This window comes from Empidonax traillii, unplaced genomic scaffold (genome assembly GCF_003031625.1).
Source record: "Empidonax traillii isolate 1590-97213 ecotype Southwest subspecies unplaced genomic scaffold, ASM303162v1 scaffold23:size2178997, whole genome shotgun sequence".
Classification (NCBI taxonomy): Eukaryota; Metazoa; Chordata; class Aves; order Passeriformes; family Tyrannidae; genus Empidonax; species Empidonax traillii.
This window is the reverse complement of record NW_020955216.1, coordinates 1842611-1866004: the sequence shown is the minus strand read 5'-3', so window position 1 is coordinate 1866004 and position 23394 is coordinate 1842611. Positions and strand designations below refer to the sequence as shown.

Sequence of the window (23394 nt, the reverse complement as noted above, 5' to 3'; positions counted from 1 at the left end):
AGTGCTGGGGGAGAGGAGGTGGAACAAGCCCCTGGGTGCAAACACCCCAGGAGGGGAGATGGGCAGGGGGAGCATCCAAACAGGATGGTTAGGACGCTGTGGCCCCCTCCCAAAGCATTGGGGAGAGCCTGGGGCAGGATGGGGGGTATCAGGGGGCACTGGGGTGCAGGGGTCAGGAAGGGGAGCACTGGGGCGGGGTGGAGGCAGTGGAGTGCAGGGGGCTCCAGGAGAGGGGGTGCACTGAGGCAGGATGGGGGAATGTTAGGGTGCAGAGGGCACCGGGAAAGGGTGCACTGGGGCAAGGTGAGGGGATGTTGGGGTGCAGGCGGCAATGGGAGGGGCTGCACTGGGGCACGGAGACTCCAGGGGTAGGAGAGCCTGGGTGCTGCTGAAAGAGCTGGCTCTGTGCCCTGGGCTCCGCTGGCAAAACCTGTCACCCCGCTATGACCCCCCACAGAGCCCAGCACCCCCCACAAGCCTGACCGCCCGGCCATTGCTCCCGGATGCTGATAAGGTCCCAAAGGAAGGGTCCCCACCCTGATGTGTCCCTGATAACTCCAGGGCTTCCCGCTTCCCGCCTGACACCCGTGTGAACACACAGCCTGCCTGGGAACAGCAATAAATATTTATTTCCGCAGAGCAGTATGGGCGGAAAGAGGGGTCACGGCCATATGCCCCTGCCTGGGGGGAGCGAGGCCACGGGGATGGCCACAGTGCACAGCTGGAAAAGTTCCCCATCCCCAGGGGGGTGGCACAGTGCCATGTCCCCCATCCCCATGGGAACCCCTGGCCCCAGGTGACATGTGGGGGTGTGTTGTGGGGCACCAAGGGGTGCCTACGCAGAGTTCTCCCGCTACAATTGTTCTCAGCAAGTTGGGGTGAGTGTCCCCCCAGGTCCCTCAGGCCATGGGCCACTGCGTGGGCAGCTCTACGTCCCTCATCTCCTCCTGGTAGCGCTGGTTGAAGAGGGCATTTTGCTGGGGGGAGAAGTGGTCGCGCCAGTCCCCGACCACACCTGTGGGACGGAGGGCAGAGGGGGTCAGGGATGCTGCCCCCGTGCTGCCTGTGTTCCCCCAGCCCCTGCCTCCTCACCTTTGCGCATGAAGCGGCCCTGGCTGTGGTCCATGATCTCGGGGGGGATGAGGGAGTAGTTGGCCATGGCGTTGTCCCGCATGGCGGCAAAGCTGCAGTGCTGCTCCAGGGCTGCCAGCGTTTCTGGGGCCAGTGGGCACCCCAGGAAGGTGCTGAGGCGCTGCGCTGTGCCACGCAGGTCCTGGAGCAGGGGCATGGTCAGCGCTGGGCACTGGTGGGGATGGGGAGAGGGATGGGGACACTGCAGAGCTCACCTGGTGCAGCTCCTCATAGGTGACGTAGAGGATGTCCAGGAGGTGCCGCTGGCCCAGCCAGCCCTTGACGTGGTCAAACCAGGAGCCATAGTGCACTGGGGTGGGAGGCAGGAATTGATGGGGGGCGGGAGGTAGGAATTGATGGGTGGCCCCAAGGCTGAGTCCCCCACCCAAGGACATCCTCAGCCCTTACCTGTGCCCTCGAGAAACTGCGTGAGGAAGGCGTCGAAGGAGCCAGGGTCGGGCAGAAACTTGGCCAGGTGGTGGAAGTGGTAGAAGGAGACAGCAACATCCTTGGGGTTCCTGGCCACATAGATCACCTGGGGGGGACACAGCGTCACCCCCATGGCTGGGGGGATTCTGCTCCACCCAGCTTAGAAAGCTCCTGGCATTTCCCCAGCTGTGGGAAGTCCCGGTGGTTCAGGATGTCCCTGCGGGATCCCCCCAGACCGTCTGTCTCCCTCTCACCTTGGCCTTGCTGCTCTGCAGGGCAGGAGCCAGGACATGGGCAGGCATGTGGGTGGTGAGCAGCCGGGGGGTCTCTGTGTCCCTCAGAGCCTCCCGGCAGTAGATCTGCTCCAGCCACGGAGCCCGCTCCCAGTTGGGAATGGTCTTGGCTGGGCGAGTGTCCCCAAGGCTGAACATCAGCGTCAGGATCTCCTGCATCCAGGTGGTGCCTGTGAAGGTAGGAGTCAGGGCAGGGCCAGCTCAGCATGGGGCAGTGCATGGCATGGTACCATGGTGTGGCAGGGAATGGCATGGCTCAGCACACTGTAATGGCACATGCCATCGGATGGCACAGCATGCTGTGGAGCAGATCGGCACAACTTGGCTTGGCACGGAATGGCTCAGCTCAGCCCGGCCCTTCCCGTCCCACCCTGGCCAGTCCCATCCCATCCTATTCTATCCCGTCCTGTCCCATCACAGCTCAGCTCGTCCCGGGGCAGCAACTGGGATGGCAGTACCATGTGGCCCCTCTAGACCCCCACAGAGACACCACTCTGGGGCTGGGACAGTGTGGGGCAGCAGCACAGGGGGCTTGGGAGGCGGGAGCCCCTGGCCAGGGTTCCCCACATTGTGCCAGTGGTCCGAGTGTCCCCGAGCACTACCCCTTCCCAGCCCCGCCAGTGGAGCCCCCCTCTCCAGCCGAAGGTCCCCACCGCTGTCCCCGTGTCCCCCTGCCCCTCACCCGATTTGGGGTAGGTGGCGATGAGCACGTCGGTGGGGCGGAAGGTGAAGGCGGCGGCGAAGCCGAGGGACTCCTGGGTGTGGAGGTGGCCGGGCAAGGCGATGCCCGCGAAGGTCTCGGTCACCTCCATGCGCTCCATGGCCCTCCCGGGTGGGGCGCGCCGGGCGCCGCTTAAATAGCGCCGAAAGAGGAAGCGGCCCCGGCGGGCGGGGGGCTGGACTCCCCCGGCACATTCCTGCCGGGAAGCCGGGAATCCGGCCGCGCTGGGGCCATCGACGGGAGAGAGCTGCTGGCAGGGGCTGGAGACACCCGGGATGGGGTGGGATGAGATTGGGTGGAACGGAATTGGGTGGAACGCAATGGGGTGGGGGGGAGGGGGTGGGATGAGTTTCTGCATGCCCAGACCCCCAATCGCATCCAGGAGAGTCGGGGGAGCCGAGTCACCTCGAGAAGGGCACCGGGAAGCATTGCCGGCCACAGCAGCCCTTGGCGACCCTGAGAGGTGCCAGTCCTGCACCATGCCCCACCCTGGGCTCCCCACAGCTGGCATCACGAAGGAAGGGATTCCCATCCCAGCACACACCAAGATGAGGTATCCAGCTGGACTGACCATCTCCGCTTGGCTCCATGCCATTCCCAGCAGCCCCACGAAGGCCTTGCTGAGAAGGACACCACGACTCCCGTGCCAGAACCAGCTGGGATGTTCGGCACCCACAGATGACAGTGCCTCAGTTTCCCCTCAAGATACTTCAGGGTGGCGGGTCCCAGCACACGTGGGCCATCAGCAGCTCCACACTGTGGCTGTGCCACCCCAGCTGCTGCCCTGGCATGTGGCGGCTCCGGCGCCATGGCGGGGGGTGGCTCTGGGGTGGCTGGAGCCCATCCCAGCCCTGCAGCCGCACGCAAGCCGGAAAACATAATTCTCAGCCGTCGCAGGCAGCGGCTGCCCGAGCGTCCCAGGACCAGGGTGAGTGGGGACAGGGGTGCTGGGGGTGCTTGGGGTGCCAGTGCTAGGCTGGGGGTGCTCATGGATGCCAGTGCTGGGGAGGCCAAGGAGGGGATGGGCCTGGCATTTTCCCAACCACAAAAAAATCTGGGCTTCATTAGAGGGGCTGGGAGCGTCACCGCGGCTCGGCAGAGAGGCCCATGCACAGCACAGCCACTGGAGCTGGGCTGAGGGAGGCTGTGGCTGTGGAACCCTGGCACTGCCAGGCGGGCTCAGGGCACCCAGGGAGGGGCGACACCAGGCTCCTGGTTATTCATTGATGGTGGGAGGGGACGGCAGGAGCAGGACAGCCATCCTAGTGCATGTGCTCACACGGCAGGTCACCCCTTTTCCCCAGCAGTGCCCAGCAGGAGAAGATGCCAGACAGGAGTGTGTGGGTGCTGGCGCTGGCACTGGTGCTGGCACTGCCCTGTGCCGGGCAGCAATATCGGGATGAGGCTGAGCGCATCATGACGGACACGCCGGTCATCGACGGGTGAGCAAAGGTCATCTGGGCCCCGGCTTGCCTGGCTGTTCCAGCACCCTGGGAAAAACCCAGCTGAGAAACCCTACTGGGACAGACCGCTGGGGCATTCCTGTGCTGGGCACCTCAGGGCTATGCAGGAACAGGGAACAGCTTTCCCAGAGAATCCCTGTGCTGGGTGCCCTGGGGTGTACAGGGACAGGGGACAGCTTTCCCGGGGTGGGGGTTTCATGCTCGGCATCCTGGGGCCATATAGGGCAGCTTTCTTAGGGAATCCCCGTGCCAAGCACCCCAGGGCTGTGCAGAGACTGGGGACAGCTTTCCCAGGGGATCCCTTGGGACCATCCGTGCAGCCAAGGGGATCCCCAGGGCAGTGCAGCCCAGCAGGAGTGGGCAGGGTGCCAGGAAATTGGAGTCAGGCTTCCCCGTGGAAAGTCCCTGCTTGTGGAGTTACGTCTTAAGGGATGTCCCCAGTCTGTTCTCAGGAGGCTCCAATCCCCCACAGGAACCCCCTGTGGCACCAGTGCTGTGCCACAGCAGTCACTGGAAGAGGGAGAGGGGCAGGATGAGATAAGTGTGTGACTGTGACACAAGGGGAAGAAGTGGGAGACAGCCTGTGGGCCTTGCCCCCCTCTCCCCAGCACTTCCCCAATGGCACTGCTCAGTGCAGAATAAGCGTGGCAGGATGTCTCTGGAGATGGTCGTGGTAAAGCCCTGCCCGAGGGATGCTGGGCTGGTTCCCCGGGTGCAAGGGCTCGTGGGGGATGGGGATGGAGGCTTGGAGGGGTGCACAGGAGGGTCCTCCAGGGGACCTCATGTGAGGCTGTCCTCACATGGGCTGGCTCCTAGTTGGAGCTGCTTGGGTGGCTTTTGGCCAGATGGGTGAGCAGATGGCAGGAAGGATGATGGATGGATGGATGGATGGATGGATGGATGGATGGATGGATGGATGGATGGATGGATGGATGGAATGACAGCCAGATGCAGGGACTGTGTGTGCAGCCAGCCAGGAAGGTGAGCAGCAGGAGGCCAAGAAGGCAGAGGACCAGGCTTCCCCTCAGTGCCTATCCCTGCCCTACCCAGGCACAACGACCTGCCCTGGCAACTCCTCAAGAGGTTCAACAACCAGCTGAGGGTGCCAGCAGCCAACCTGACACTGCTGAATGACACCCATACCAACATCCCCAAACTGCGCCTCGGGCACGTGGGCGGGCAGGTGGGATGAAACGGGGGGGCGGGGAGGGCACTGAGGCAGGTGCTGGAGAGGGCAGGGGGCACCAGGATGTGCAGGGTCACCAGTGAGGGCACTGGGGAGGACAGGGGGCAATGGAGTGGACAGGAACGCTGGGGAGGGCACTGGGGAGGCAGGGGGCCCTGGGGTGGGCAGGGGCACCAGGAAGGGCACTGAGATGGGCAGGGACAATGGGGTGGGTACCAGGGTGGACACTGGAGTGGATAGAGGGCACTGGGGAGGACACTGGGGTGGGTACCAGGGTGGGAAAAGGTCACCAGGGTGGGCATGGATACTGGTGAGAGCACTGGGGAGGACATCAGGTCAGGCAGGAGGCACTGGGGAGGACACTGGGGTGGGCAGGGGCACTGGGGAAGGCACCGGGACTGTTGCGGGGGGGAACTGAGGTGGGCACTGGGGTGGGCAAGGGCACCGAGGTGGGTGGCAGCGGTCCTGGGTCTGTGTCCCCATGCTCATGTGGTGCCTGGGCAGTTCTGGTCCGTGTATGTGCCCTGTGAGACGCAGAACAGGGACGCAGTGAAGCGCACGCTGGAGCAGATCGACGTGGTGCAGCGCATGTGCGACCTGTACCCAGAGGCCTTCGCCTGTGTCACCGACAGTGCTGGTGAGGGGGCATGGGGCTGGGGCACGGGGGGCTGGAGGTGCTGGTGCTCTGTGCCCACCCCAACTGATGCCCCCCGTCCTCCACAGGCCTCCAGCAAGCATTCCAGAACAGGAAGGTGGCCAGTCTCATGGGGGTGGAGGGCGGCCACTCCATCGACAGCAGCCTGGGGGTCCTGCGCACCTTCTACCACCTGGGCGTGCGCTACATGACCCTCACCCACAGCTGCAACACCCCCTGGTAGGACTCTGGGGATGGGGAACCAGGATGGCACGGGGGGATGTGGCCAGGGAGCTGACCTGATGCTCTCCCTGATCCACAGGGCTGACAACTGGCTGGTGGACACCAAGGAGGAGAAACCAGTGCACCATGGCCTCTCAGCCTTTGGGAAGGTGAGGAACAGCATTGGCAGCAGTGCCCAGGAGCAGTGGCTGATGGGGGACATGGTACTGGCACCCACCAGCTGGGTGATTTGCCCTGGGTGCATCCATAATCCATCCCTTCTCCATCCATCTATCCACCCACCCCCACACCCATCTGTCCCATCTGCCAAAAGCCACCCAAACAGCTTCAGCTATAGGCTGGGGACAGGTCACTCCCAGGGGACCCTCCCATGCACCCCTCCACACCCTCATCCCTGCCCCCATCCTGGTCCCCGTCCCTGCAGACTGTGGTGGAGGAGATGAACCGCCTGGGCATGATTGTGGACCTGGCCCACGTCTCGGTGGATACCATGAAGGTTGTGCTGAACATCTCCAAAGCTCCCGTCATCTTCAGCCACTCATCTGCCTATGCCCTCTGCCCTCACCGCCGCAACGTGCCTGATGATGTGCTGCGGATGGTGGTAAGCGGAGGGCACGACCAGGGGACGGCAGGACAGGGCAGGGGACACCGGGGGCCAAGGAGGGCTGTAGGGGGCTGTGGGGCTCAGGACTCTTTCCTCTAGGCCTCCACGGGCAGCCTGGTGATGGTCAACTTCTACAACGATTATGTGACCTGCAAGGACACAGCCACACTGACTGATGTAGCAAGTGAGATGGTGTCTGGGTGGGTGGGAGGGCAGCAGCGATGCCCCTGCCCCACTCACCTCACCCCCCCCGTGCTTTCAGACCACATGGACTATGTGAAGAAGGTGGCTGGTGCCCAGTCTGTCGGCTTTGGCGGGGACTACGACGGGGTCACACGGTAAAGGGGGTGATGGGTGCAGGATGGGCTGTGCTGGTGGGATTGGATGGGGGATGGATGGATGTGTGTGGGCACACATAGCTGGGGGGAGCACGGGTGGCCCAGCTGAGAGCTGTGGGTGGCACAGGCTCCCTACTGGCCTGGAGGATGTCTCCAAGTATCCTGCACTGGTGGCTGAGCTGCTGGCGAGGAATTGGACAGAGGAGGAGGTGAAGTTGGCCCTGGCTGAGAACCTGCTCCGGGTTTTCAGAAAGGTGGAGGAGGTGAGTGGAGCCTGGGGAGCACTGAGATGCACATGGTAAGGGGACAGTGGAAGCACAGGGACACTTGGGCCATGGGGACACAAGGGGCACTGGGTACATTGGGCACAGGGATGTACAGGGCATGGGAACACGTGGGGAACAGGAATACTTGGGGCATGGGCACATAGGGAATAGGGACACATGGGGCACAGGGAACATTTGGGTCATGGGGACACCTGGGTCAACAGAGACAGGTGGGGACATCAGGACACGTGGTATTCAGGGATTTATGGGGACATGGTTTGGCACTGGGACACGCAGAGCAGGGGATGAATGGACATGTGTGGGATGGCATAGGGTGGCACAGGGATGTGTGGGGTGGCAGGCCTGTGTGGGGCACTGCCCCTCACAGCAGAAGCCCACTTTGTCCCCATGGCAGGTGAAGATGATGCTGCAGGGCACACCTGCCCACGAGACACCCATCGCCTTCGAGGAGCTGGACAGGACATGCAGGACCAGCTACGGATACTCCAACGGCGCCGGCACAGCCCAGCTCCCGCCCGCAGCCCTGGCGCTGCCGCTGGCGCTGGCCCTGCTCCTCTCCCTGCTCTCTTAGCACCCGGCTGCCACCCTGGCCCTGCCACCCTGCCCGCGGGCTGCCGGGTTGGGCACAATTCTGCAGCTCTTCCTGCTGGAACCACCCGCAAAATAAACCCGTGGCTCGAGCAGTGCCTGTCGGTGTGGGACCTGTGGGGACCCAGCGCCCACAGGCTCCTGGCTGGGGATGATGAGCCACCCTGGCGTGTCACGGGGCACCGCGGCATGTCACCAGGAGTGGGGTCCCGGTGGGTGCCCACCCCGGGCACCCGGAAGCCATCACTGCACCGGGAGTGACACATCCTGGCAACACCTGGCCAGGGCGGCAGCGCTGCCTCCGCAGGATGCTTCCATTAATCATTAGTTAATTAATTGGCTACTCAATTATCTCCTTAGCAATTTCCTCTCACATTCGGGAACAGCCTGTTTTCGGAGCGGAGGCGGGAGAACAGACAGGAGAAGTAGAGCCATCTTCCTGTGGCATTCGGGATTTGGCTGCGGCACAGAGCCCTCTGCCAGTCCGGCATGGGAAGGGGTCGGGCACGGGGAGGGGAATAGGGAGGGAGAAGGGATGAGCACGCGGAAAGGACGGAAACAGTGAAGGGATGAGCACGGGGAACGGACGTGCGCGGAGAAGGGATGGGTACAGCAAGGGACGGGAACAGCGAAAGGATCGGAGCACAAAAGGCTGCACCACCATCCCCGCAGCCCCATCTCCGGCCATGAGGCTCCTGTGGGCAGGTGCCGATGGCAGAACCGGGGTGTAGAGCACTGGGGCAGCCACCGGCTGACAATCCCAGGATATCCCGTTGGAAAGCCCAGCTTGTCCCCACGAGGGCCAGGGACCGGCACAGGGAGCTGGGCCGACCCAACCCCGCTGTGGAAGGGAGCTGAGCTCGAGCTGCCTCAGCCTTCCCAAGGTCCTGCTCACTCCAGTCCCCCCGGTTTGGGCACACGACGGGGATGAGTCCCTGCAAGGGTGCAGTGGGGGGCTCCTTCCTTCCCCTCCAGCACTCCCAGAGCTGGTACCCCCAGCCACTTCCTGACTCCTGGATAGGCAGAGGCTGTGGGAGAAGGAGCAGTAGCAGCCTCTTCCTCTCGCTCTCCTCAGCTCCAGGGCACCCCCTCGGCGCTGGGTTCTGTCCCAGGGCAGGACCACAGTCCCCACTCTGCATTCCAACGCACACAGAGGAAGTCCAGGGATTGTTTATTTAAAACCATGGGAGGGAAGGAACACGGTTTGGGGAAAAAGAAGGCAAATGAGACAAGCTTAAAAAAAAAAATCACCAAGGAAACCACAGAGACACAGCCCAGGGAGGGGGGAGCAGGTCCAGGGCCCCGCAGCCCCATGAAGACACCGTGCAAGGGAGCAGGAGCCAGGCACAAATCTCTGGGGTCCCCCTGCTTCCTGCCCAGCCCATCAGGAGGTGACACAAGATCCAAACGCTCTGCCATAGATCAAAGCCACCCCCTCCTCAGCACAGAGGAAGGCTCCGTGTCACCAGACACACGCTGCCAAGGCCACTCAACTCAGGAAAAATAATCAGAGCAGCTGGAAGTGCTTGTGCTGTAAGTGCTGGGGAGGTGACCCTGTGGCCCTCTCGGCCCCCTCCCCATCCAGAGGTCAAAGTTCCTCCTGGGAGAGCCAAAGGAAACAGCGCTTCCTTCCTGGAGTGCTTCCAGCAATCCAGCAGCTCTGCAGTGCCAGGGGTCACATGGGAGGGGCACAAACACCTCCAGCCCCAGGGGAAGATGACAGGGGATGAGCAGCAAGAGGGCACACAGGGAGCAGCCCCTGCTCCCAGCCCAGTGCAAGCAGCTGGAGGGGACAGCAGATATCCAGGCACGAGGCATAGGGAGCCAGGCAGAGCTGCTCTGGGATGATTCAGCATTCCCAGTCACACCCATCGGGTGGGGGGGGACATTGGGGGATGTGTCTGCAGCCACCACAGCTGCTGCAATCCGCTCCCAGTGCTGGATGTGTGTCCTCACTGGTCCAAACCAGAGGTCAGGGCCAGGATAATAACTTCCAGCTGGCAGTGGCTGGGGAATATGTGGATTGACACGCACAGGACTGGGCAAGGCGGGTGCTCCAAAGGGCACTTTGTGGTATGGGGCTGGGGGGTGTTGGCCCAGTGGGACATGGGGACAGCGACCGGTAGGTAAGGGATTCCATGGTGTCACCGCCCCTTTCTGCAAGGCACCAACCTCCCCAGACCCACAGCCGGGCACAGGGCCCTTCCCACAGTGCTGTGGGGGACAGGGAGCCCCACGGGGATCTCCCTGCTCCTCCCAAACGGCTCCCGGGGAACTCACAGCACAGCCCCAGAACAGGGAACATCAGAGGAGCTGAGGAGCAGCACCCTGAGACCAGGAGAGACCCCTTAGTGTTCCATCAGCAGCGGGACACAGGGCGCTGCCAGGCACCAGCAGCACCCCCCAAATCAAACCCCCCATAAATCAGCCCCAGCGAAGCGTTCCTCGGCCCTGCCAGGATTGGTGCCTGCCTGGGAAGGGCCGTCACCCCCCGAGGAACAGTCCCAAGGCAGGGGGTGGGGACGGCAGCGGGAGGGGGTCCCGGCCCCTCCCCCCGCAGCCATTCCAGCGATGCCGGGGCCGCAGGAGCCTCAGTTCCGCAGGGCAGCCAACCTGGATGGGAGAGCAGGAGGGGGAGAGAGTCAGAGCAGCAGGAACAGCCACGGCTCGGGTGTGTCCCCCGGATCTGCCTGGGAACCTCCCAGAAATCCTGCCCTGGAGACGCAGCCACGGTGGCCGAGAGTGAACTCGGGGTGTCCATCATGGACACCGCAGAGGCACCATGCAGAACAGATCCCTAACCCCTCTTCTTCTCTCAGTCCCTCCCCAAGGACTGTTCTGGTCCCTGCCCCCAGGTTGTCCCCACTCCTGTCCCTCTCCCTGCACTGTCCCCACACCGCAGCCCCACTACTGTGCCCAGATGGGCCCGTGATGCTGAGGGCAGGAAAGGAAGCTCAGCAGCTCCTGCGGGGGCAGTTCCAGGCAGAGCAGCTGCTCCAGAGCCATTTACAGGGCAGTGTCAAGCAATCCCTGAGCAGAGCAACTACCTGAGGGTGAGCATGCAGCTGGGGGGGGGGGGGTCTGTCCCACCCTTCTCCACTCGTCCTGCCCCTCTCCCACTCACTGCCCAGTGCCAAAGCCACCCCCACCCCAGGCCACAGTGGCCCCACAGCCTTGGGAACTTTCCCAAGCACGAGGGAGGGGGGCTCAGCCCCCTCAGCCCCCTGGGATGGGCCAACTCCTTCCCTTCGTGCCAGTGAGGGATCCCTGGAAAGACTGGAGGTGCCCAGGAGCCAGGACAGCACCAACCTCCGGGACAGCTGGTCCTCCTGGGAGCGTACAGAGCTCTCCCCCACGGCCGAGGCCCCCTCGGGCAGCTGGCTCAGCTGGTCCATGATCTCCAGCCCGTTCTCCTCGGCGATCTGCACAATCAGGCTGTCCACCTGCTCCTGCGGCGTGCTCAGCGTGGTGGCAGAGCTCATGGAGTCCTCCATGACCTGGGACACAGACAGCCCTGTCACCCTCCACAGCTCTTCCAGCCTGAGACCCGTTGGGGATCCCACCAGGATCCCACCCCCATCCCACCTTCCCTGTCCCCTTGTCCCCCCATCACTCACCGACGTGTGAACATCCAAGTTCTGCACCTGCTGCTCGAATTTGTCCATCACTGCTGACACCTTCTGTAGGTCCATGGAGCTCAGGGCCTTGTCCAAGGCCTTGGTCACCTGAGCCATATTCTTTGTCACCTGCAAGAGCAGATTTTTTCAGGACTGCCCCAAGGGCTATGGAAGAATCTGAGCCCTGCTGTGAGGCCCTCCCAGATGGGATGAACCTGCTGAGGGGGTCTGAGCCCACCAGGCTTGGTGGGATCACTCTGGGGGACAGGGGAGCCCAAGGTGTTTGGGGGCAGCTCCAGAGAGGGGAAGCTCCATGTGGGTACAGCTCCATCCTGAACCGCCAGACCCCGCCGGGGCTCTTACCCCCTTCATGGTGACGGCTGTCTGCACCTTGGAGGCCACAGCATCCACCCTGGACGCCATCCGGAGCCAGTTGAGCCCCTCGTTCTTCTTCCGGATGGCATTCTCAGCGTAGACCCGGGCACACTCCACATTCTTCTGCTGCAGGGCCTGGCACACGGAGAATCCCTGCTCAGAGATCCCCCCCAGCCTCAAACCGCCACAGCGGGGAGTTCCTGGCAGGGAGCAGCTCTCCCAGGAGCTGGGAATGCCCTGAGTCAGGAATTAAAGCCCTCCTGGTGTTGCTGGATGTGCCACGTGCCCCAATCAGATACAGTGTAAGGTGGGGAGGGGACTGGCCCCTTCCCTATCCCCCCAGGGCAGGAGGGGGGATCTCCAGCCACCTCCATGGAGCTGAGCTCCCCCAGGATGGGCCCCTACTCACCTTTTTTACTTTGGCTTGCTCAGCCTTGGAGTCCTTCTCGGCCTTCTTGGAGAGTTTCTCCAGCTGCTTTGCTGTGAACTGGGGAAAACAGGGACAGAGTCATGGGGCGCGTTGGGTGGGAAGGGACCTCAAAGCCCATCCAGTCCCACCCCTACATGGGCAGGGACACCTTCTACTATCCCGAGTTGCTCCAAGTCCCATCCAAGTGGCCTTGGACACTTCCAGGGACGGGGCAGCCACAGCTTCTCTGGACAACCTGTGCCAGGGCAGGATTTCTTCCCATATCCCACCCCCTCCCCCTCTGGAGTGGGAACCATCCTCCCGTGTCCCAAGTCCAGTGCCCCCTGGCCCAGCCAGGCAGCGTCACACCGGCCTCGGCTGCCCGACCCTCTGTCCGCGGCACCCTCGGACACTCCCACGGGCCGAGGCTCCTCCCGTGACGGTCCCACCGCAGGAGGAGCCCCGATGAGGCCGATCCGGCGGTGAAACCGGCTCCGGGACCGGCGACACGGGACGGAGAGGAGGAGGAGGGGCCGCCGCTGTGCCCTCACCTTCAGCTGGAAGAGCGTGTCTGGAAGGGAAGGAGAGCACAGCGTCAGCAACACGACCGGGACTGGGGCAGCGGGGTACCGGGGAACCGGAGCCCCACCACCCCGTCCCGGCCCTCGGTCCCGGTTCCTGCCTCCCGCCCTCAGGCACAGCCACAGCCCCCCCGGGAGCCCCCGGTACGGCCCAGCCCCCCGGTACCGTCCATCCTGTCCCGCCGCCGCTTCCGGGTTCCGCCGCCGCTTCCGGGATCCGCACCGCCGCTTCCGGGGGTCGCGAGCCTAATCTCGCGAGAGCAACAAAGCCGCGGGAGCGTGAGGGGAGTCAGACAGGAGGGGGCGGAATCATGTAGGTTGGGGGGTGGTCGATGTGCAGATGGGCGTGGTTAATCACGGGCGTGGACATACATCGGGGCGTGGTCATAGATCGGGGGCGGGGTCCAAGTAGGACGAGTAGTCACTGGGCGGGACTATAGAGGGGCGGGGCCACGTACAGACAAGGCCGCTATTGGTCCCTCCCGAGCAACCGTTGCCGGGGTAACGTGAATAGGCGGGGCCTACCCAGACTCAAGAGACACAGCACATGCGCCCTAGTGGGCTCCGCCATGGCGGATACGATGGCGGCGGCTGAGCCGGGACCGCCTGAGCCGGGACCGGCGTCGGCCGAGCCCGAGCTGGAACCGCTCCGGCTGCGCCGCCTGCGCGGCGATGGCTTCTTCGAGGTGCCGGCCGCCGACCGGGTGAGAGCACCGGGTCCCCCGGGGTGTGAGAGGGCGCGGGGGGGGGCCCGGTGAGGAGCCCCCGGGGCGGCACCTCCTGGACGCGGCTCTTTGGTTCCAGCTGGGCCGTTGCCGCAGCGTGAAGGAGTTCGAGAAGCTGAACCGGATCGGAGAGGGCACGTACGGCATCGTGTGTGAGTGAGAAGCCGTCGCCCCTCCCAGAATCGCGGCGCGGTTGCGGTGGGGAGGGACCTTGAGCCCACCCAGTTCCACCCCCGCGGGGGCGCGTTGGGCTGGGGGGGTCGAGGCTGCGGCGGCTCCTCAGCGGCCGTCGGGACAAACCGCCTGTGCGTGTCCTGTGCTGCCCCCAGACCGCGCCCGGGACACACTGACAGACGAGACGGTGGCGCTGAAGAAGGTGCGGATGGACAACGAGAAAGACGGTACAGAAGGAAGCAGGGGAACAGGGGCTGCCGCAGCTCCGGCTCTGGCTCCAAGCCGTCCTGAAGCAGTTGTTCCTCCCTCCCCACAGGAATGCCCATCAGCAGCCTGCGAGAGATCACCCTGCTCCTGCAGCTCCGGCACCCCAACATCGTGGAGCTGAAGGAGGTGGTTGTAGGGAACCACCTGGAGAGGTGAGACCAAAGAGTCCCCTCTCTTGTCCTCCCTGTGCCCTCCGGCCCCCCCCCTCCCCTCAGGCCCCTGAGCCCCCTCAGCACACAGACCTGTCCTGGGGGAGCTCTGAGTGCGTCTTGTCTCTGACAGTATTTTCCTGGTGATGGGTTACTGTGAGCAGGACCTGGCCAGCCTCCTGGAGAACATGCAGACACCCTTCTCAGAGGCTCAGGTATGAGGTGGGACAGGATTTGGGTGCAGCAGCCCTGAGAGAATGCTGTTACTCTGACCAAAACACCCCGGCCACCGCAGGGGGCTGCGTGGACCTTGTGCTGGGGGACTCCATGGATTCTGAAGGAGCCTGGGCTCTCACAGAAGCCTCCAAGAACTTTCCAGCCTGGATTTTGGGGTGGAACAGACTAGCAGGGAAACAGAGCTGGGAGAAAATGCCCCCCCCAACCCCCTGGGAGGACACAGGGATGGAGGAGCCACAGGACACCCCAGTGGGTTTGACCTCCAGGGGTTTTCCCAGATGGGGATGCTCCCACAGAGGTTGGAGCTCCTTTTTTCTGCCTATAGGTGAAGTGTATCATCCTGCAAGTGCTCAAGGGCCTGCAGTACCTCCATGAGAACTACATCATTCACAGGTGGGAGCGGCAGGATGGAGCTGGTGGGGGAAGGGGATGTCTGGGGGGCACCTCACACAGCTTGGGACGGAGCAGCTCCAGGTGGGGGTTTAGTGCCCATCAGTGGCTCCATGTGGCAGCACCGGCAAGGCAGGGAGGCCCTGGAATGATGGGATTCTTCTCCTCATCATGGCTTGGCTCCGGGGTGCAGAGGAGCCATGCCAAGGATGGTGCTGAGCAGCCACTCTGTGCCCCACAGGGACCTGAAGGTCTCCAACCTGCTGATGACTGACAAGGGCTGTGTAAAGATAGGTGAGTCTGGCAGCTTCATCTGCTCCGTGCCGTGGCTGTAGCTCAGAGCTCAGCTCCCTCCTGACCCGGAGTCTCTGTTGCAGCTGATTTTGGCCTGGCTCGCACCTATGGGATGCCCCCCAAGCCCATGACCCCCAAAGTGGTAACGCTGTGGTGAGTGGCTGTGCGAGGGGTGAGTCCCCCCAGCAGGGCGGGGGCGGCTCACAGCGGGGCCGGCTCTGCCACGGAGCGTCCCCTGCACAGGTACCGCGCGCCGGAGCTGCTGCTGGGCATGACCACCCAGACCACCAGCATCGACATGTGGTAAGGGGGCTGCCCAGGCAGGGGCTGGGGGACCTGCAAACCAGGGAGGGTTAATGGGGAACTCCTCGTGTGCTCCTCAGGGCTGTAGGCTGCATCCTGGCTGAGCTGCTGGCACACAAACCACTGCTGCCAGGCACCTCTGAGATCCACCAGATTGACCTCATCGTGCAGCTGCTGGGCACGCCCAATGAGAACATCTGGCCAGTGAGAGCTCCCTGCCAGTCCTGCCTACTCTCCCTGCTAATCCCTGCCTGCACCCTGCCCCCTCCTCACACTCTGACTCCCCCAGGGTTTCTCCAAGCTGCCCCTGGCCAGCCAGTACACCCTGCGGAAGCAGCCCTACAACAACCTGAAGCACAGATTCCCGTGGCTGTCGGAGGCTGGGCTGCGCCTTCTCAACTTCCTCTTCATGTATGATCCTAAGAAGAGGTATGAGCCAAGCAGGGCAGGGAACCTGTCTCCTGGGCTAGGGTGGGGGTACCTGTCACATTCCCTTGTCCGCCACAGAGCCACGGCCAAGGACTGCCTGGAGAGCTCCTACTTCAAGGAGAAGCCCCTGCGTAAGTACCCCCCTCCTGGGGCAGGGCTGAGGGGCTCTAGGCCCTGCTGACCCCCTGTGTGCCCCACAGCCTGTGAGCCGGAGCTGATGCCCACCTTCCCACACCACCGCAACAAGCGGGCAGCGGCCACGGGGCCAGAGAGCCAGGCCAAGCGTAGCAAGCCCTGAGCTGATTTGTGGGGCAGGCACAGCGTGGGCCAGCTGGGACATCTTCCCTCAGCCCAATGGCCCTAGCACTGTGGGCTCCTTCCATTACTGGCACACCTCCTGCATCCATTTCCCTGCGGGGGACTGGCAGGTTCCAGTCTGGGCTGGGGGAGCACAGCACCAGAGGAAGGAGAGCAGAGAGACAGGGCCTGGAGCCCTCCATGATTGGCAGGGTCAGTCCTATCCCATGGCAGGCTCAGCCAGTGCTGCCTGTGGTGGGAACCCCAACTTTGCTGTCAATAAAAACGTGTCAGCAGCAACAGGGGGAGTGAATGGCCTCATGCCTTGGTGCCAGAGGCACTGAGAGAAGTTATGGCCTTGCTATGCTTCCTGTGTGCCCCACATCCCTCCCTGGGGACAAGGAGACCCTTAGCATGAGGACACCTGTGTGACACCGCAGGCTCGGCCCACCTTTATGTGGATACTGGCCCCACACCCCTGGGGGAGGCAGGAGCTGCTCCTTGGGAGCTACACTGTTGGCTGTCACCACAGGCCCTGTCCCTACCCTAGGACCAGGTGTCCAGGTCAGCCCTCCCCAGGACAGGAGGCTCCCCACACTGAGGCAGCTGCTTTACTGATGCATGGAATCATTTACAGTGGGAGTGGCAGGGCTAGAGCAGGGCCTGTCCTTGTCCTCCTGGAGCCCAGCAAAAGGTACTGCCATCTCAGGGGGTTCACGAGTCCAGTGTCCTTGTGCCAAGCAGTGGCTGTCCCTGTTCCCACTGCAGGGGCCAGGCAGGGGCCATGCCCCTCCTGTGCCCTTCCAGCAGCAGCGTTAGGAGCAGGATCTGGAGCTGTCGGCCAGCAGCAGCGTTAGGAGCAGGATCTGGAGCTGTCGGCCAGCAGCATGTCCAGTTCTGTGCGCTGCAGCCAGAGCCGCTGCTGGCGCTCCCCGCGCAGCTCCTGCCCGCGGTGCTGGCTGCGGCAGGCGTGGCCTGCGGCACAGCCCCCGGCATGCAGCTGCCGGCAGGTGCTGCAGCAGTATGAGGGAAGTGTGCCCCGGCGCAGGCACGAGTGCAGCTGGTAGCAAGGCAGCTCTGGGGTGTCCTGGGGCTCCCCCAGCGCTTGGGGGCTTCTGCTGCCCCCTGTGAGCTCCTGCTCCGGGAAGAGGTGAGAGGTGTCCAGCTCAGCACTGCCCACAGGCTCTGGCTCGTTGCAGCATCCCCAGCCCCTCACAGGCACGTCCTGAGGGTCCCTCCACTGCGCTAAAGGGGCTTTGTCCGCACCCCCTGTGTCCTCGGAGCTGTCCCGTGTGTCCTGGTAGAGATCCACGCCATCACCACAGTCAGCAGCTGCCCCATACTGTATCCCCGGGTCCTGCAGCAGCTCCGGGCAGCTCTGGCCGTCCCTGGCCTGGTGTCGTGCCTCCAGCAGCTCCTCGGCGCGGGGCTGGCATGGCTGCAGCTGCTGCACCAGCTCCCCCAGGATCTCACACTCCAGCCGGCAGCACAGGAACCCCGCGGCAGCCGCGATCAGCTCTGGCCCCGGGGGTGGCTGGGTCACGGCCAGGTGGTGCTGGTCCCGCCGCTCGTAGCCCAGACGGCCCAGACTCCGCAGCAGGTCAGCCTCGGGCAGCGCTGGGCGCAACAGGTGCACAAATGCGCCAGAGAAGGTCTGCAGGGAGAACGAGGGGCAGGGCTGGAGGTGTCAAGGGACTCCCAAAGCATCCCTTCATCACCGCGGGGCTCACCTGGATGGTGCCGAACTCCCGGCGCCAGGGGAAGAGGTAGAGGTTGAGGGCCGCCATCTCCAGCAGCCGGAAGGCGCCGGCCAGGCCCCGCAGCGCCAGCCCAGGGTCGGGGTGGCCCCTCAGCCCCCGGATCAGCAGGGCCGGGCCGTCCTCCTGCAGGGCCCCAAGCAGCGCCGGCTCCCGCCGCAGCCGCTGCCGCAGCCGCTCCGCCACCGCAGGGTCCGAGCAGGGCCCGGCGGGGCCGAGCCACCGCTCCAGGCACCGCCGGTACTCCTCGTGGAACTCCTGCCGGAGCTCCTGCCGCATCGCCGAGCCTGCACACATCCTGAGGGTACCGCAGCGTGAGACCCCACCCCGCACACAAGCCTGGGAGACCCCCGTGCTCTGGCACCCCAGGGCCCCTGAGACCCCAGACCCTGAAGGCCCCGCACCCAGACCCGTTAGACCCTCCCAGCCTGTGAGGACACCCAGATAAAGCCTCAGCACCGGGACTCCGGCCGCCGAACGCCCCCCGGCCCCGCTTCCCCCAGCCAGCCCACGATCCCAGTTCACAGCCCCCCCGCGGTGTCCCGCCCTGGTTCCCCCCGGTCCCCGTGCCCCGCCACCTGCCGGTCCCAGTTCACAGCTACCCCCCTGTCCCACCCTGGCCCGAGTTCCCCCGGTCCCGGTGCACCGCCAGCCCCCGGTCCCAGTTCACAGCCACTCGCCGTGTCCCACCCCGGCCCTGGTTTCCCCCGGTCCCGGTGTCCCGCCACCTGCCGGTCCCGGGCGCTCCTGTTCCCCTTCCGCGCCCCCGGCCCGGAACGCGCGTGCCGCCCGTGGCTCCGCCCCCGGGGCGGGGCTGACCCGCGCGACAGCGCCCCCCCCCCGGCCAGGAGGACCTGGGGGCGGTCAGCACCTGCCCGGCGGTGTCGGGGGTCCCTCGCCGCCCCCTTCTCACTGCAGGGACTCCACGTAGGACAGGGCGCTCTGCAGGGACGTCAGGCAGTACCCCTCCTCCCCGATCAGGTACCTGCACCCATAACCCGCCGCACTGTCACCAACGGGACACCGGGTACCTGGCACCACCAGGACACTGGCACCACCGGACCATCATAGCTGGGACATTGCCATGGCTGGGACACAATCACAGCCACCACACAGCCATTGCACCATCATGGCCATTACACTATCAGCACCACCATGCCATCATGGCTGGGACACTGCCATGGCCACCACACTGCTACAGCCACTGTGCCATCATATCCAGGACACCACCACAGCTGGGACATTGTTATGGCTGGGATACCATGACAGCCACTGTCCTATCATGGCTGGGGCACTGCTATGGCCAGGACACCATCACAGCCACCACACCACCATGGCCACCACTCTGCAGCCCCATGCTCACAGGAGCTGCCGCTCCCACCCATGTCCCCTCCCCACACCTCCCACCCCAGCAGCCCTGTCCTGGGAGGGGTGACAGTGGCCCCAGCCCAGGGGTGCCTGCATGGCCCAGCACCTCCAGCACGTACCCCTCATGGATGAACTCCTCCAGTGCAGCACACTCAGAGACCAGCTGGGGCAGCCCCGTCTGCAGCACCACGTAGGACAGGATGGGCAGCAGGTCGTCCGCCCCACTGGGACAATGGGGACTGTCAGCCATGGTGGCAACAGGGACCAGGGCTCCAACACCAGCCACAGGAACCCCCAGCCCCACACCTGCCCTTCTCTTTCTCCCCCCAGCTCTGCCTGGCCATGAGCCCGGCTGCCCCTGCACCCCCCACACTCACATGGCAGCCGAGGCGGGGGTCCGGAGGTCCCGGGCGCCGCAGTACTCCTCAGCACACTCGCAGATGCCACGCAGGGCTCGCACTGTGGCACAGGGTGGGTGCTCAGGGTCCCCTGCCACCCCCTGTTCTCCCCACCCCATGTCCCCTCCCGCTCACCGATGCACTCCAGCTTCTTGCGGGGACAGGTCTCCAGCGGGATGAGCCGCAGGTCCTGCACGGCAGAGGCGTAGGGGGGGCGGCCGGGGGCCATGGGGAAGAGACGGGAGGCCAGCCCCATGTCCGCGGGGCCAGCATGCCGGTGCCGCTCCATGCTGAGCGCCAGGGCCGCCTCGCGGGGCCCGTACACGGCCCTGTGGGCACACAGTGAGAGAGGAGCTGCCGGCAGGAGGTGGTGGGGCTGGCACCCTCAGGGTGAGTCATAGTACCTGTAGAGAGCCAGGAGCGGGGCCCAGAGCGGGGGGAAGAAGGCCTCCTCCAGGCAGGCCAGGCATTGATCCTTGCCAGCGGCGGTGCCAAGCCCCTCAAAGGCCAGCAGGGTCAGGGCCAGCAGCCTGTCTGGGGAAGGCAAGTCACGCAGCACACTTGTACTCCTCTGCCCACCCTGCACCCCGAGTCAAAACAGGGTGCAGGAGAGCCCACGGACAGCCCCCATCCTGCCCCCGCTCCCTCGGCCATGCCTCACCAATGGCATTGTGGATGTCCCTCACGATGCCCTTCAGCAGCTCTGGCAGTGCCGTGTCCTGCCCAGGGCCAGCCGAGGGCTCTGCGGGGGCCCAGCCCTCAGGGGATGCCAGGAACCGCTCCAGGTCCTCAAAGGAGCTCTCCCGGGGGGTCTGGGGGGGCCCCACGGGCCCTGGGGCACCACCATCAGCGAGGGGGTTGCTGGAATGGCTGTGCCGCAGCGCAGCGGGGCCATGCTCGGGCACCGAGAACATGCAGTGCAGGCTGCGCGAGGCGCGGAGCCGGCGACCCCCTGACTCGGCGGGCAGGGAGGAGCCCCCCGCACCCCCCATGTCCAGCGACAGGAAGGAGAGGCCTGAGGGGGAGGCAGGGGAGCCGTCAGCAGGGCCCTGGCTGATGGCAGGGTACAGGCGGGTGTACACTGTGCACTGCAGCTGCCGCAGGAGCTGTGAGATCGGGTGCTCGGGGGAGCTGCAGGGAGAGGGGCATGGTGGGTGGGAGCCACGGGCACATGGCCATGGACTCCCCCACTCTGGGTAGGGCCCTACCCACCCCCGCAGTACCTGAGGAGGCAGGAGAAGAGCCCTGACACCACAGAGAGATCCGCTGGGCTCCGCTTCAGCTGGGCCTTCCACTGCCTGGGCCAGTCCTGGGGAGCGTCCATGGCTGGTTATGGGGATGGCAAGGTCTCCTGCACCATGGCACAGTTCCCTGCCCCCTGGCACAGCCCCCTGCCCCCTTTCAGCAGCCCCCAGCACACACTCACGTGGTCCTGCTCGTACTCAAGGATGGCGGCGTAGAGCTCTCGCTGCTCCTGCTCCTCAGGGGTGAGGGCCACGTTGCTGGAGAACCTCCTGGGACACCCCGGGCTAATGAGGGCACTGCTGGGGTGTCCCTGGCCCTGGGGTCCCCATGGTGACGCCCCCACTCACCGGTTTGCCGCCTCCTGCAGCCGCAGCCGCCGCTCCTCCATCTTGCGCTGCAGCTGAGCCACGGCTCAGTTAAGGGTCTGGAGCCCCCGCACTGAAAACCTGGGGGCTGGATCAGCCCTTCTCCCCACTCCATACCCCCACCTGGGACCCGAAAGGCCTGTGAGGGATTGGTGACATCCAGGACAGGGCAAAGGCTCTGCCAGAGCCAGCCCTTGGAGCAATCCCCCTGGGAAGGATACAGTCTCCTCCCGGGCCTTGGCAATCACCAGATTCTCCATCATCTGCCGCTGTAGGGACAGTGTCTGTGAAGCAGGAAGAGTATTGGGAACAATTCCCCCCTCCGCCTCCCACAGAGGGGAGCAGGGGGTCCTCCAGGCACTGCAGGGACACTCTCCCTGCCGGCTCTGTCTGGCTCAATCCTCTCCCAGCTCCTCCCCAGCCCCCAACTTGCCAGGGATGTTTTCTGCAGGGCCTGGCTGGGGTTCAGCCGTGCCACCCGTGCCTCATAGGCCGCCTTCAGCTTCTGGTTCTGCAGAGAGGCCTCTTCCAGCGGGGTCAGCTCCCTGTAGGAATGGCCTCAGCACCCACCACAGGGCATGGGACACATCAGGGTTCCAACCCAACTCGTGGCCCCCCAGGCATGTGTAAGGAGTCACCAGTCCTTGCGTCCCAGCCCATGCCAGCTCCCCATGTCCCACCCTGTGTACCAACACCCCGTCACAGTCCCCTGTGTCTGAGCCCCCCGTGTCCCATCCCAACACCTCCTGTCACAGTCCCCCGTGTCTGAGCCCCCCGTGTCCCACCCCATGTCCCAGCCCACACCACTCCCTCATGCCACCCCCCCGTACTTCCGAGCGCTCTGTGCCTCCGCAATCTGAAGCTTCTGGAAGATCTCCGGGGGCAGGAAGGGCGAGAGCTTCCCCCCCTCATCCGAGCAGACCCTGCGGTGCCTGGGCAGGGGGGCAGGGCCCCCTCCCCGTTCCTGCACAGCCGGTTTCACCTGGGCTTTCCCTGGGGAGGGGGACAGGACAGGTCAGCTGTGCCCCTGTCCTGGGGGAGACCCAGCTCCCCAAAATGGGACCCTCTCCCCCCCATCACTCACCCAGCACTGCTGCAATGGATTTGACCCTCTCCAGGCACTGCTCCGCCAGCTTCAGCAGCTTCGGGGTGTCGGGTGTGACCCCCTCACTGCTCTCTGTGGGGAGGGGAGTGTTGGGGTCCCACCCACTCACTCCCCCTGGTTCGCAAGAGGGCTGGGGGGGCAAGGGGCCCTGCCCTACCTGTCCCCACTGCCTCCTCCTGCAGGGCCTGCATGATGAGGGTGATGCTCTTCAGGTACTCCATGTAGGCCTCCTACAAAGTGGGGGCTCAGCTGGAACGTCCAGGACCACCCCGGGACACGCCCTGGACCCCCGGCCCTGCTGGCAGCAGGGAGGTGTCCGGGGGGGCACCCGTGAGACCCTCACCATCCGGATCGGGTCCTCCCCGGGGGTGTCGGGGCTCCGGGAGGGGCGGGGGGGGCAGCACAGGGACCCCCAGACCCCGCAGCCTGTCCGGGGGTGGGGGGAAATCGGGGCACCCCATGGTCTCGGGGGGACCCCAGGGCCAGGGGGGTCAAGCGGGAGGCTGGGGGAGCCCGAGGATGAGGGAGAAGCCCGCGGATGCGGGGACATACCGGGGATGCGAGAGAAGCACAGGGGTGAACCCCGGGGATGCAGGGCGAGACCGGGGATGTGGGGGGAGACTGGGGATGCAGCTCCAAGGATGCGTGGGGAGTCCGGGGGTGCAGGAGGAGCCGCGGGGTGCGGGTGAGCCCGAGGGGTGGGTGGTGAGGCCGGGGATGACTCCCGGAGCTGCGGGGGGATGCCGGGGGCACAGCCCCGGGGGTGCAGCCGAGCCCGGGGGTCCCTCCCCGCCCGTCCCCGCGCTCACCCGTGTCCGCCCGGCGCTGTCCATGCCCAGGGCCCCGCTGGCCGCCCTCATGGCTCCCTGCAGCCCGCGGCCTCCCCGGCCCGGCGCGGGTCCCTCACCGCCCCCCGGCGCGGCCATGGCCGCGGGGCCGCCCGGAACGGCGCGCTGGGGCCGCGGGCGCGCCCGGAGCGCGGCGGGACGGAC

The 23394-nt window shown here is 65.1% G+C and overlaps 6 protein-coding genes across 6 annotated transcripts; 2 read left to right on the top strand and 4 right to left on the bottom strand.

The window, feature by feature from the left end:
* Positions 1 to 603: 603 nt before the first annotated feature.
* SULT2B1 (sulfotransferase family 2B member 1) lies at positions 604 to 2702 on the bottom strand. The gene is made up of 6 exons (XM_027904037.1): positions 2536 to 2702; positions 1815 to 2023; positions 1540 to 1666; positions 1347 to 1441; positions 1093 to 1273; positions 604 to 1015 (listed from the first exon to the last, which is right to left on the bottom strand). The coding sequence occupies exons 1-6, from the start codon at positions 2672 to 2674 to the stop codon at positions 900 to 902; spliced, it is 867 nt and encodes a 288-aa protein (XP_027759838.1). The 5' UTR covers positions 2675 to 2702; the 3' UTR covers positions 604 to 899.
* A 1105-nt stretch (positions 2703 to 3807) lies between these two features.
* Positions 3808 to 8012, top strand: DPEP1 (dipeptidase 1). Its single transcript, XM_027904032.1, has 10 exons — positions 3808 to 4016; positions 5088 to 5220; positions 5728 to 5860; positions 5947 to 6097; positions 6180 to 6249; positions 6525 to 6701; positions 6804 to 6888; positions 6967 to 7042; positions 7170 to 7305; positions 7724 to 8012. Exons 1-10 carry the CDS (start codon positions 3844 to 3846, stop codon positions 7898 to 7900), a joined length of 1311 nt encoding a protein of 436 aa, XP_027759833.1. The 5' UTR covers positions 3808 to 3843; the 3' UTR covers positions 7901 to 8012.
* Positions 8013 to 10163: 2151 nt separating this feature from the next.
* On the bottom strand, positions 10164 to 13133 carry CHMP1A (charged multivesicular body protein 1A). The gene is made up of 7 exons (XM_027904064.1): positions 13066 to 13133; positions 12870 to 12889; positions 12319 to 12396; positions 11898 to 12044; positions 11535 to 11663; positions 11227 to 11414; positions 10164 to 10530 (listed from the first exon to the last, which is right to left on the bottom strand). Exons 1-7 carry the CDS (start codon positions 13070 to 13072, stop codon positions 10509 to 10511), a joined length of 591 nt encoding a protein of 196 aa, XP_027759865.1. The 5' UTR covers positions 13073 to 13133; the 3' UTR covers positions 10164 to 10508.
* Positions 13134 to 13452: 319 nt separating this feature from the next.
* On the top strand, positions 13453 to 16462 carry CDK10 (cyclin dependent kinase 10). The gene is made up of 13 exons (XM_027904033.1): positions 13453 to 13603; positions 13704 to 13776; positions 13954 to 14025; positions 14115 to 14217; positions 14348 to 14429; positions 14777 to 14844; positions 15083 to 15135; positions 15219 to 15288; positions 15379 to 15438; positions 15519 to 15642; positions 15728 to 15867; positions 15946 to 15998; positions 16068 to 16462. Exons 1-13 carry the CDS (start codon positions 13469 to 13471, stop codon positions 16163 to 16165), a joined length of 1131 nt encoding a protein of 376 aa, XP_027759834.1. The 5' UTR covers positions 13453 to 13468; the 3' UTR covers positions 16166 to 16462.
* A 298-nt stretch (positions 16463 to 16760) lies between these two features.
* SPATA2L (spermatogenesis associated 2 like) lies at positions 16761 to 18200 on the bottom strand. The gene is made up of 3 exons (XM_027904256.1): positions 17895 to 18200; positions 17018 to 17842; positions 16761 to 16982 (listed from the first exon to the last, which is right to left on the bottom strand). The coding sequence occupies exons 1-2, from the start codon at positions 18198 to 18200 to the stop codon at positions 17018 to 17020; spliced, it is 1131 nt and encodes a 376-aa protein (XP_027760057.1). The 3' UTR covers positions 16761 to 16982.
* Positions 18103 to 23332, bottom strand: VPS9D1 (VPS9 domain containing 1). The gene is made up of 16 exons (XM_027904022.1): positions 23212 to 23332; positions 22560 to 22632; positions 22382 to 22474; positions 22128 to 22290; positions 21731 to 21842; positions 21519 to 21581; positions 21280 to 21332; positions 21114 to 21201; positions 20911 to 20996; positions 20349 to 20818; positions 20092 to 20221; positions 19823 to 20016; positions 19667 to 19748; positions 19409 to 19513; positions 18793 to 18906; positions 18103 to 18219 (listed from the first exon to the last, which is right to left on the bottom strand). Exons 1-15 carry the CDS (start codon positions 23326 to 23328, stop codon positions 18831 to 18833), a joined length of 1905 nt encoding a protein of 634 aa, XP_027759823.1. The 5' UTR covers positions 23329 to 23332; the 3' UTR covers positions 18103 to 18219; positions 18793 to 18830.
* Between the last annotated feature and the right edge of the window lie 62 nt (positions 23333 to 23394).